The sequence below is a fragment of the Solanum stenotomum genome, chromosome 5 (genome assembly GCF_019186545.1).
Source record: "Solanum stenotomum isolate F172 chromosome 5, ASM1918654v1, whole genome shotgun sequence".
In the NCBI taxonomy this organism is placed as follows: Eukaryota; Viridiplantae; Streptophyta; class Magnoliopsida; order Solanales; family Solanaceae; genus Solanum; species Solanum stenotomum.
Window position 1 is genome coordinate 7,277,802 of NC_064286.1, and position 12,938 is coordinate 7,290,739.

At 28.0% G+C, this 12,938-nt stretch overlaps 1 protein-coding gene across 1 annotated transcript; it reads left to right on the plus strand.

Annotated features, from left to right (window-relative positions):
* The first annotated feature begins 8,454 nt into the window (after positions 1-8,454).
* Positions 8,455-10,186, plus strand: LOC125864561 (delta(8)-fatty-acid desaturase-like). The gene has a single exon (XM_049544581.1). It carries the CDS (start codon positions 8,644-8,646, stop codon positions 9,961-9,963), a length of 1,320 nt encoding a protein of 439 aa, XP_049400538.1. The 5' UTR covers positions 8,455-8,643; the 3' UTR covers positions 9,964-10,186.
* Positions 10,187-12,938: the final 2,752 nt, after the last annotated feature.

Below are 12,938 nucleotides of genomic sequence, written 5' to 3' on the forward strand. Positions count from 1 at the left end.
TTTGTAGATTACACGATTTTTTTATCAAAAATATAAGTCATTATTTTTTTTAAAAAAAACGCAACTAAGCTAACATATACTATTTAATTATGTATTATAGCTATGATTTTAAACAATTACCCCTCGCCACTTATGTTTCATCCTTGTTGCTAGGGACCATTTCCGAATTTGTATATCACGAATAAATTATTATATCGTCCATTTTCCCCAATCATACAAATTAGGTCTCTCTCATCATAACTTTTTTAATGATTTTTCTCCTTAATCCACTCAATTAGAATTCAAATTTCAATTTTTTTGTGTTTCGCTCTCAAATCATCCATCACCATCCAACCTAGTTCTTTTTCTTCATCCTTCACACTCAGCAAGAACCACGAACCACCAATTACTACATCAAACCAAATCACCACCTTTGTTCGTCACCCTCGTCATTGTTAACCACCAAACATTCCTTTTCTTGTGAAATTCATCACGAATCAGTGAAATTTAAGCTCACACAAATCCAGATGAATCAGCTCCGACGACGAACTCTGACGAATCGACTCCACCAAAATTGGTATACTTAATGGACCTGGGTCAAAAATATCTGTAGAAGAAGAAGTTGAATCTAGGTCAACAAATCAAGATCACAATGAAGAAATTGAGGTATTTTGTATATTTTTGTGATTTGTATTTCTATCAATATATTTCTCATTATGTTGTATACGATTTTATGAATTTAGCGTATCAATGTTTATTGTAGTTTTTATACTTTTTTAGACCTTATTTGTATATTTTCAACAATTATATACAATTACTTCTTTTGTATTTGTATATTATCAGCAAGTATATGCTCCAACTATTATTTGTATAATTTCAGCATTATTGAGGTATTTGTATAATTTGTTTTGTATATTTTTTGTGATTTGTATTTCTATCAATACATTTCACATTATATTATATATGATTCTATGAATTAAGCGTAACAATATTTATTGCGGTTTTTCTTACATGTTTAGACCTTATTTGTATATTTTCAATAATATATACAATTATTTTTTTGTATTTGTATATTATCAGCAAGTATATGTTCCAACATATATATATAAGAAGTTAAATTTATCTTTCTTTGTTTGGTAGAAGTCATATTTGGTAAAAAAATTATAATCAGATACAATGAGCATGATTTTTTGGGGATTGTTTTCCTTTTTAATAACCTAAATTTCTGCATGTCCAAATCATCTCATCCTAGTTTTCCTCATTTTGTACACCACTTAGGTCATTCTCACCTTGTCTCGAGTATCTTTAGTCCTAACCTTATCCTTCCATAGTATGACCACACATATATTTCAACATCTCTATTCCACAACTATAATCTTCCATACATGAACCTTTTTTACTAGACAAAACTCAACCCCATACAATATAGTCGTTGGTCTATCCACCTCTGTGTATAACTTTAAGGGGTCGTTTGGTTTGAATACAACTTATTTATTTTAATGATTTTTTAGCATATAATGTCTTTAGTTACTACTAAAAATAAATTTATTTTAGGTGATTATTAATTTTCACTCATAATTTCATATATATGTCAAGAGTTTATGTTGGTTAAATATAGTCATTTATGCTTAATTGTAAATAAAATTTAAGGGAAAAAAAAATCTTATAACACTATATCTTTTAAATTTTTCAACACTATATAGCATTATCTTCAATTATTTAAACTCTTACTATTTGTAATATATTATAAATATTTCGACAGTGATGGATGAAATAATCCACAAAAATTTATTGACAATACAACCCTAATTCAGTTTAGAAAAAAGATACAAATAACAACATACCAGTGTAATTTTATAAATTTGACGAGGTTAGAACTTAGAATATATGCCGATCTACCTCACTGTCTCACATAAATCCTCAGTTTAAACACCAACATACTAGTTGTAATAATATTTCTACAATTTGAGCTTGCAGGTTTTGACGTGTTCTTAAAAATGGTCTTGGACGACGGACTGAGCCTGTTTATGTTTACGGTATATCAACATACAGTGAAAAAAATAAATATATCCCAACATTTGAGTTATATAATTTATGTGCATATATTATATGTCAGCGCATAAATTATATACTTCAAACACAAAGATATATTCATTTTTTCCACTGTATATTGATATACTATAAACATAAACAGGCTTAATCCGTCGTCCAATACCATTTTTGAAAACATATTAAAATAGCGAATACAAATTGTAGAAATATTATTGCAATGATGAATTTAGCGCATACACATAATTTATACGCTATCTTCATAACAAAAAAAATAAAATTGTTGCAATGAAGAATTATTAGGAAGGATAGAGTATTTATAACAAAAAAATAGTATCATTTTTTAATGAGAATGACAAAAGAAAAGTTCAAATGGAAGGCTTCAACTCTAAATTTGCCTATTCCTTCGACACCTTTGCATGAAAAGAGGAAAAATTAGACAATTAAAAAGAAATTATCTAAATTATCTCAACTATTTTTCCAATTACGATGGCCGTTTATCGTAAATGTAAGTACTTACCACTCCACCACAAGCCTGATCACCCTTCTCTATCTCTATATATATGATATGTGTGCAATACTTTAAGGGGTTGTTTGGTTAGTTGGATGAGATAGAAGCATTATTTCAATAATTGGGATATAATATGAGGTTAGTTATTTCCATTATTATAGTATAAATAATAGGATAAATAATTTTAGGACTATCTAATACTTCTAACTAGACATGAGATAAAATAATACTTCTACATTTTATCTTTAAATTATTATACTCTATTCCCTGTACCAGACTAGCCCTAAAAAACTTAAATGGAAATAATCAATTTCTCAAAGAGATTAAGTTTAAGTTTTTTTTTTTAAAAAAAAGAAATGGGTTTTCCTTAATAAAAAAAAGTGGGGTGTTTGGTTAGAGATGGGAGGAAATTGGAGTGCAGAATGTTTCCATATTGGTTTCACTTAATTGGATTTTATTTTCATATTAATAGCAATATTTCATCAACCAAATCTTGAAATGCACTTGGAATAATTCTCTATAAAAATTGAGAATTGATTGATGGTGACAAGTCGATCACCACTCACACATGTAAATATCTTATTTATTAGTACAACTAAGGATATACAAGTCAAACCGTAAAGTCAAAACGAACCGACGAACCAAATCAAACCGGAAAAAAATTGATTTGTGGTTTGATTTGGTTGGTTGATGATTGAAAAAAAAAACGACCACTCTTGATTTGGTTTGGTATTAAAAAAAAAGTCAAACCGAACCCAAACCAAATCAACATAATATTTCATATATATATATATATATATATATATATATTTGTTAATAATATATTTTTAGTTAGTTTATAGTTTTCAATGTTTATATATTTTATTTCAAATTTGGGTTTGTAAAATTTTGTAAATATTATATATATAATTTTATTTTATTTATAGATAAAAAATATTATTTATAATCTACTTTGTTAATTTATTTTTAGTTAGTTTATAGTTTTCAATGTTTATATATTTTATTTCAAATTTGGGCTTGTAAAATTTGTAAATATTTTATTTTGTATTAAGATCCGAAGTTATAATTATATTGTTATAGGTTTTCAAAATCGAAATTAACAATTTACTTTGTAAATATTTTGTTTTGTATTCAGTTTGACTGTACCCTTTAATCTTATTAATTTAACATAATGAACGTTGATATTTTTAAAAAATATATTTTGTACTCGTGTGAATTTTATCGTTTTTACGAAAAATTTCTATTCATTTAACATTTGTTAAGTTTAGCTTATCACACAGGTAAGTGAAAAGATATTTGATCTCTTTTTCAAACACCGTATAGTTATAAAAAACCGAAAAAAACCGAAAGAACCGACTTAAACCGAAACCAAAAAAACCGACTTTGCGTGATTTGATTGGTTTTTAGATTTAATAAACCGACATAATTGGTTTAGGTTTATTTTAATAAAAAGTCAAACCAAACCGACCTATGTACACCCCTAAGTACAACTTCAAATGCAATAATATTAAAAAACTTTTTCTGAAAATTATTTCAAATAAAATAAATTCACTTATTAGTTTTCAAATAAAATTTTACGACCCTTAACTTTAATTATCTTTGTAAATTTAACTTTAATGCTTCACCATCTTTGATTAGCCTTAATGACTTTCTTTAAAATTTCTGGCGCCAGCCCATTTAGCATTACCCTTTTCAAATGTTATTTTTTGGCTAATTAATATGACTATTAAATGGAATTAAATAGTCATCATTAAGTGCATTTATTGGTAATCATATTAGTAACGTATAGGTTATGCCTAGTCTATTTTCATCTATTTATTAACTTAAAATACATAATTATATTAATTTATTCAATTTTAAAAATTAAGAGATAATTTATTATTTTATTTTATTTAACTTTAATAATTTTTGATAAATACTAAATTTATTATATTCAAAAAGTAATAAAATTAATTCATCACTTTTATAATATATGTAAAAATAAATAGAGAGAATATATATCAAGAGTCAGCCGGCTATTGTTCTAAAGAATCTTCTTTTGGGGTAGAAAAATATTGAGAATAATTCAATTATTCTGGATTTTCTTCTTACTTTAATTTTTATTGTTTTTGTTCCTAATTTGTATTTTTTAAAGAATATGTTGGATTTTGGGAGATATATTTTTACTAGTGAAATATTATAAGATTTTCAATAATTTATTTGTTAAAAGAATTCCGCTTTCTATATTTACTACTTTTTTTTTAAAATTTCAATTATGTGATACTATATTTGATTGATACGGGAAAAACTAAAGAATATTTTGAAATTTACGATATAAAATAAGTTTAAGACATTTGTATGGCTATAACTAAAGGTGAAGTGAGAATTTTAAAACTAACTTATCTCTAAATATATGAGATGATAATCCTTTTTAGATAAACTGAAAAAAAATTATCACATAAATTGAAAAAAAAAGTTGAATTTTTAAATTGCATATTTTCTATTTACTTTTAATTACACTCTTTTTCATATGAAAATCTAAAATCATAATATTTTGATTTTTTTTTTATAAAATACATATTTTTAATATCCAACCATACTAAACACACATAAAATAAATGGAGGCAGCATAACCAAGGGAGCATATTTTTTCTCCCTAACCAAAATATTATTCAAGCACCTACTTATAGACGGAGCAATATTTCTAATCGATTGCTTTAATCAAAATCTTATGTTTATATAAAAAAAAATTATTAGATATGCATAAATAATTTATCAAGAATCAATAAGCTATTTTTTAGAGAATGCTTGAACATATACAATTTTTGCTTTTTACTTAACTTATATTTAAAAAGCTGTTTGGTTATACATTAAAGTTGAAAAAAAAATCCACTTGAAGTTATATGTTCTGAATTTAAAAAACTATTTCTAATCTCTTTTTGAAGTTAGAAAAAAACGCACTTAAGTTACATTTAAGTCATGCTTAAAAAACACAAATTATTGTTAGGGCATGGTGTTCCAACTCAAGTGTCTTAATTAAAGCAAAGATGGAAATGCATTCCAAAGTATGACTTCAATTTTTAGATACTGCACCATTCATCTAGTAATATTTGTCCACTATTAATTTTGCGTTATTTTAATATATCATCCTTTAAATATAATAAATATAATGTTTTAAAAAAATGTAATAAAAAATTACTATATTTAATGACAAGGGAAAATTAGAAACTAAGTGTAAATTATACATTTATTTTATAAAATGGACAAATATTATTGAATATTCTAAAATAGTAGAATAGACAACTATTATTAGATTGAGGAATATTTTTCAATTTTAACTTCAAACATCATCAAATTTATATATAAACACTCTTAAAATTTTGAATTCACCTTTATACCTATTTGAACATCAAGACTTTTTAAAAAAATGGTCAAGGAACTCCAAAATAAGATAAAAATAAAGAATATAGATTTTATGGTTATCCTATGTAGAATATTATATGTACCCACAACTATATCATATTACCCACTTTTAAACAGTTTTCAAACATTTATTACATAATACCTTTGGATATGAGGTGTCTAAAATTATATATGATTGAAGTTTAGCTTTGCTTAAATTCAAGCAAAGAGCTGTTTTGAGATTGTTGTTAAAATCTGCTTATTTTTAGAAATATTTTTTAAAAATAGTTTTTCAAAAAATTACTTTTGAAAAAAAGCAATTTGTGTTTGGCTAATTCATTTGAAAAATGTTTTTCATAAGCAAATTGTGTTTGATTGATCTTTTTTAAAATTTGCTGTAAGTGTCAAATTACAAAAAAAGACAAATATCAATGTACTTTTAATATGAATATTATTTTATATGTAGGAATTATTTGAAATATCTATTATAAAAAAATTAATCAAAATTTTTATTTTTATTGGATTAAAATGTACATATTCAATTTTTCAATCAATATTATACATAGATAAATAAAAAAAATTAAATATTGATATAATATTAATATAGTGATTTAAATATAATTAAAAATATCAATTATAAAGTAATGGTAATAAATGTAAAATAATATAAAAATATTATATCCAAATAAAATTCTTAAATGAAACTTTTACCAAAGTTATGAAATATGTTAATTAATTAATAAGAGATATATGAGGAAATATGTAAATATTGAAAGGATATTTTGGTCTTGTAAAAAATAATTTCTTGCTTCTGTTTTTTTAGGATGCAGAAATTTTTAGCTACATCCCAATCGTAGAAAAATTAACTATTTAAAAATAGTTTTATTGATTTGCCAAACACATTATTTTTCATAAAAAAATGTTTTTTATATGAAATAAGTACGTTTAGCTTTCCAATAGTAATGCCAAAAAGACTCTAAATTTCAACCAAACATATATGAGACCATAGACAAAGTGACTCAGTTTAGCTTATATTTAAAATTCAAATAAAAATAAATATACTACAATCATATGTAATTTCAACCTTTAAACGTGTATATCTAAAATTATTTAAAAATGGATAATTTTATTTTTTTACATATTATGAATATAACTTAGTAAATGTTGATTCTAAAATCGAGCATCATAGCATTTCGGCCAAATAAGGGGATCTAACATTTCTCCATTACTCTCTTTTTATTTTTTCCAAGTTTTTACTAAAATTAAGGATATATAATATAAATAAAAATTAATGAATAGGATTTAATTGACTAAAGCAAGATCTTACTCATGATTTGGATAATAATATTCAATATATTTACGTCTAAAATTATAGTAATTCCACGATTATAATTAAATATTGTCTTGTTCATAAATACATTTATTTTAAGGGTAATGTTAAATGGCCAAAAAATTTGGCCAAAAATTTAAAAAGTCTATAATATTATTTTTATTTTAAAATAAACTAATATTTTTCTATTTTTTAATTAAAAGATATTAAAATTAATAGGATAAAAATATTCAAAAAGATAAAATAACATAGTGTGAAATATGTCATTTTACCATTTTGGCCAAATTTTCTGGCCAAAACGATTTTTCCTTGTTTTTAAATCCCTCTCTTCCAAATTCTTTATTCCTATGTCATAAACTCATAATTGTCTTCCATTTTTATTTTCTTGAATTGATAACTTACGGTCTATCTTTAAATCTATTTTTTAATAGGAAAAAGTTTTATAAAAATAATGTACTAGTCATTTAAATAATACTTAAAATTTATTTTATTTAATCTTATTTATTAATGTAATTTTTACTTATATCATATCACCTCATTTCCTGTAATATCTCAAGGAAGACCTAGGGAGAGGCGTTCAAATCAAAGCCGAAATCGAATAAAAGTTAATGAATTACTATCAGTTTTGATAATAATTTTGATTTTTTTAATTAACGGATTATTGATTCTTAACAGTTTAAAATTTTTTTGTTAACGAGTTAATCAATAACTCAATAGTAAATTAAAAGAATTAAATTTATACGGTTTAATACATAAACTCCTTGACTCGGGATTTAGTGTCATACTTTTATTTCTAGCCGTCTCAAACTTTCAATTATTCTACAATGTGCAAGTGTTTGCTTTTGAGCAATATACAATCTGTCACCTTATTTCTATGTAATTTCAATTTTTTTTAATCAATAATTAATATACCAATGTCTTACTGATTCTATAATGATTAACATATCTATCAATCGATTATTGATAAATCAAACCAATAAACTTTAAACCGAACCGAATCGAACCAAACCAAAGGAAGAGGGTAGGCCCATTGAAAATAAGGAACACCCAGGTGTAATTTCGTTTGATATAGTTGGCAAATAGCGTCTCCACGACGTCCACCACAGACAAGAGAATCAAATTCTGAAGCAGTGGAGCCAGCTAACCATGTGATAATTACAGTACATGTTCTTCAATTTTTTAATTTACACCCACCACTATTTATCTCCTCAGCCGCATCGACACTAAAGTTCAAATCTTTTCTTAGTTCTTGAAAGCATATTCCCATTTTCTTGTATTTTGTGTTACATTAACAGGGGTTTGTTGTCTTGTTGATCCTCAGATCTGTTCTGCATTTTCATCATTTATAGTTTGTTTGTAATAAAGATTCAATCTTTGGGGTTTTTATTACACAATGGGGGATTCAAAAAAGTACATAACAGCTGAGGAGTTAAAGAAGCATAACAAGAGAGAGGATGTATGGATCTCTGTTCAGGGGAAAGTTTACAATGTGACTGATTGGATTAAGCAACACCCTGGTGGGGATATCCCTATACTTAATCTTGCTGGACAAGAAGCAACTGATGCATTCATTGCTTTTCATCCAGGTACTGCTTGGAAACATCTTGATAACTTCTTTACTGGTTATTATTTACAAGATTATGAGGTTTCTGAGGTATCAAGGGATTATAGAAAGCTTTGTGTTGACTTTGCTAAAGCTGGATTGTTTGAAAAAAAGGGTCATGGGGTGATGTATTCATTCTGTTTTATTGGGTTATTGCTTTCCTTGACTTTCTATGGTGTACTTTTTAGTAATAGTTTTTTGATTCATATGCTTTCTGGAGCATTGTTGGGATTAACTTGGATGCAGATTTCATATTTGGGTCATGATTCTGGTCATTACTTGATTATGACAACAAAGGGGTTCAACAAAATGGTTCAGATTATGTCAGGGAATTGTCTTACTGGGATTAGTATTGCTTGGTGGAAATGGACTCATAATGCTCATCATGTGGCTTGTAATAGCTTGGATTATGATCCTGATCTTCAGCACTTGCCAGTTTTTGCAGTATCTTCAAGTCTGTTTAAGTCATTGAATTCTACTTTCTATGGAAGAGAGCTAACGTTTGATTCCCTGGCGAAATTCTTTGTCAGCTATCAACATTTTACTTTCTATCCAATCATTTGTGTTTCCAGGGTGAATCTATTTGTTCAGACGTTGTTGCTATTGTTCTCAAAAAGAAAAGTACCTGATAGATTTTTTAACATATTGGGGATCATGGTTTTCTGGACTTGGTTTCCGCTTCTTGTTCTCTCCTTGCCTAATTGGACAGAGAGGGTGTTGTTTGTTCTCACAAGCTTTGCTGTGACCGGGATTCAACACGTTCAATTCTGTCTGAATCATTTTGCTGCTGATGTCTATGTTGGACAGCCTAAGGGGAACGATTGGTTTGAGAAACAAACAGCGGGGACGATTGACATTGCTTGTTCTCCTCAGATGGATTGGTTCTTTGGAGGATTGCAGTTCCAGTTAGAGCATCATCTATTTCCAAGGCTACCAAGGTGCCAATTGAGGAAAATTTCTCCTATTGTGCAGGAGCTATGCAAAAAGCACAATTTGTCCTACAGGAGTTTGTCCTTCTTTGAGGCCAATAGGTGGACAATACGGACACTCAGGACTGCGGCAATGCAGGCTAGGGGTATGCTCTGGGAAGCTGTTAACACTCATGGCTAGTATAATTATTTTCTTGCAAAATGTTGAAGCTTTTCGTAATCTGTTTATTGTCATTATAATTGAACAATCTCTATTTTAGTTTGTGTTGCTGGTTTGGAACAGAGAGACCATGTTTATGCTGTCTCAGCCGCTTGCACAATTCGGAATTTTGTTTAGGAACATGCTTAAAACTGCTTCCGCATTCCATTAATGATAAAGACTATGTGCATATATTTTTCTTTGATGGGGAGATGATAAAGATTAGTTTATATCGGTGTATTTATATAACCTCTTTATGTTAATTGTCGCATCTCATGTTTTGCCTAGTTAGTTTAGTCAGGTTTCCTTTGGTCAAGGGGTGAGGTTGTTGGTTATAGCATCAGTGACTTGGGATAACTTGAAAATTTATGCAAGACCAAATTGGTTTGATGGTTGCGCTTTTTGTTATATCTATAATCCCAATATCTGCTTCTTTTTTCTCTTGTTCTCCTGGTATGTGTTTAATCTCTTAATTTCTATCTGTTGCATTCGATGAAGTACATTGGTTTGAGTTAATGTCATTATTGCGCGGAAATAATTGGAGCTTAGAGACTCATTCCGAGTGTGCACATTCTTTGGACTATAACATGATGCCTTCTTTAGAACTGGAGTAAACATTTCTTGACATGCATCTCCCTGGAAGAATTATATCCAGTTTGATCATCACAGTTCTTTGGACCATAGCATGACGCCTCCTTATTATTGCTTAGTACTTGTGAAGCTGAGTCTCTTACATGTAACTAAGTAACTCTGATGCAGCTAGAATCATAGAAATTTATCTTAGAACTTAGAAGGAATAGATATGAATGCCATTGCTGGCAAGAATCTTAGAGGTTGACAGAAATTCTTAGAAGTGTATTTATACGGAGTACGTAGTGCTGTAGAATAGTGTCCAGAGTTAAAGATTTCTCTTTTAAGGTACCCCCAACCCTAGCATTGCAGGGCTAGCTGCACTTGAAGTAAGATCTTCTTGTCTTTCTGTATATGGCAAAGATATCTGCAAGACCAAACCTTATTAATAGCTTGTCCCTCTCTTAAACCGACTCACCAAGGTCAACGCAGGGTGGAGAGGTGGGATGTGGTGGAGTGAGAGCAATTTTCCTCAGAAGAAATTGTGGCCAAGATAAGTTGAGACTTGTCTGAGTGATATTTGAGGAATCAGGTAGATCGCCCGGGTCCTCCTCCATTCAATGTTATTTACTTCACTTCTTGGGAAGATTTTAGATCACAAGCTGAGTCTTGTGCTTGTCTAAGGGGTGTCCTTTGCTGGAAAATTAAATTGTGAAAATAGGTATACTTCTTTTTGTGTATATACTATATATGATGAATCCTCTTAGTGTTTTAGCGCCTAGTTCTTTATATTTTGACTTTTCTTAGTGAAAATCTTGGCTCCGATACTGTGCATCCATTTGGGACTGAATGGATCACAAAGATGATGTTGGTCTTAGATATGCTGCGAGAAATGCTAGTGTAGTAGAGTTGTATTTTCTCACCCCAGCTGATAGTTATTCCTGCTGCAGAAGAACCAGTGACTAGCATTTAACAATGGCCAAACCAGAAACATGTCTACTTTGCTAGAGTTGCAATGCATATATTCTTGATGATTTGATGTCTTGAGGGGTTAGATAGATTTGTCTAAGTAGTGTCGTTTTAGTTGCTGGTTAGAGTAACGCAGGTATTAGTAATACAAAGATTAATTATGAAAAAAATTAGTAATATAGAGATTAGTCATGCAAAGATCAGTAATATAAAGATATATAAGGATTAGTTATACATGAATTAGTTATATAGAGAATAGTAATGAAGATTTTTAGACAATTCTTAATTTATTTTGACAAAAAAAGTTAGAAGTTTGAATGGATGGTATTCTCATCATTTTGTGTTCTAATCGAAGTATTATTAATACTTTTTATTATTAGCTATTCAATATTTTATGCTATATAAAATAATATTTTTAATAATTAGTTATTCGATCTTCTATTCTATATAAAATGATACATCTATATTTTGAAAAGCATGAACCCAACATTGTTTTAGCAATGCCATATTTTATATGGAAAAAGAAAAAAAAGTTGATAGACAACCAAACGAACACTTGTTTCTTTGGTGGTGTTGGGACCAGAAAATAACTTTGTTTTGTGAAATTAGTAAAGCTCATTATGCACTCTTTATAGATGTAATTGTTTTGTCTTTTTATTCCCAAGGTTTTAAAAAAAGTTCTTTTGGTTAGTGTTTTCAGATTGGTTGAAACATTATTTTATATATAAAAATTAGGAAATTAGGGAAATTTTGGTGCCAAATGCCTAGAAGTAAGAAATGAAAAAAAAATAGAAGAAAAATCTAGCTTAGAAGGTTTGTGTAGAGAAGTTTTTGAATGGAAAAATTCTTGGTAGGAAGTGGAGGTGGGAACCAAAAGAAGCCACAAAAACATAAAAGTGACCAAAATAAGCCACAACTTTAGGAAGTAACTAAAATAGGCTTAGTGGAAGAAAAATTTCCACTTTATCTAATATTCTAAACGTTTTCCGTTAGTCCCATAACGTATATATTTTAATATATAACGGAACTATTTCCTACACTTTATAAAATGGAACTATTTCTTACACTTTATAAAGTGTAAGTTTTTCTTACACTTTGTAAAGTGGAACTTTTTCTTACACTTTAATAAAGTGGAAGAAAAAATTCCACTTTACAAAGAGGAATATTTTTCCCATCTCTTTATCTTTTTTTTTGCAGTGTTTGTGTCATACAATCAATTTTATTGATTTGACATATCATAAAAATGGAAAAAATTATTCCACTATGTATTTTTATTTTTTTATTCTGAAAAATCCTCCAATCTCTATTTAAGGAGGATGTTCAAACATAGTTGATAGCACCTACAACATAAAGTCTTCTATATTTGTTCATTTCAATCTCAAAAAAAAAATGTCTTCTAAACCAAAAGTTAGAGTTTC

Bases quoted from the DNA above. Each gene is read 5' to 3' on its own strand.
- LOC125864561 (XM_049544581.1), top strand. From the start codon at position 8,644: ATGGGGGATTCAAAAAAGTACATAACAGCTGAGGAGTTAAAGAAGCAT.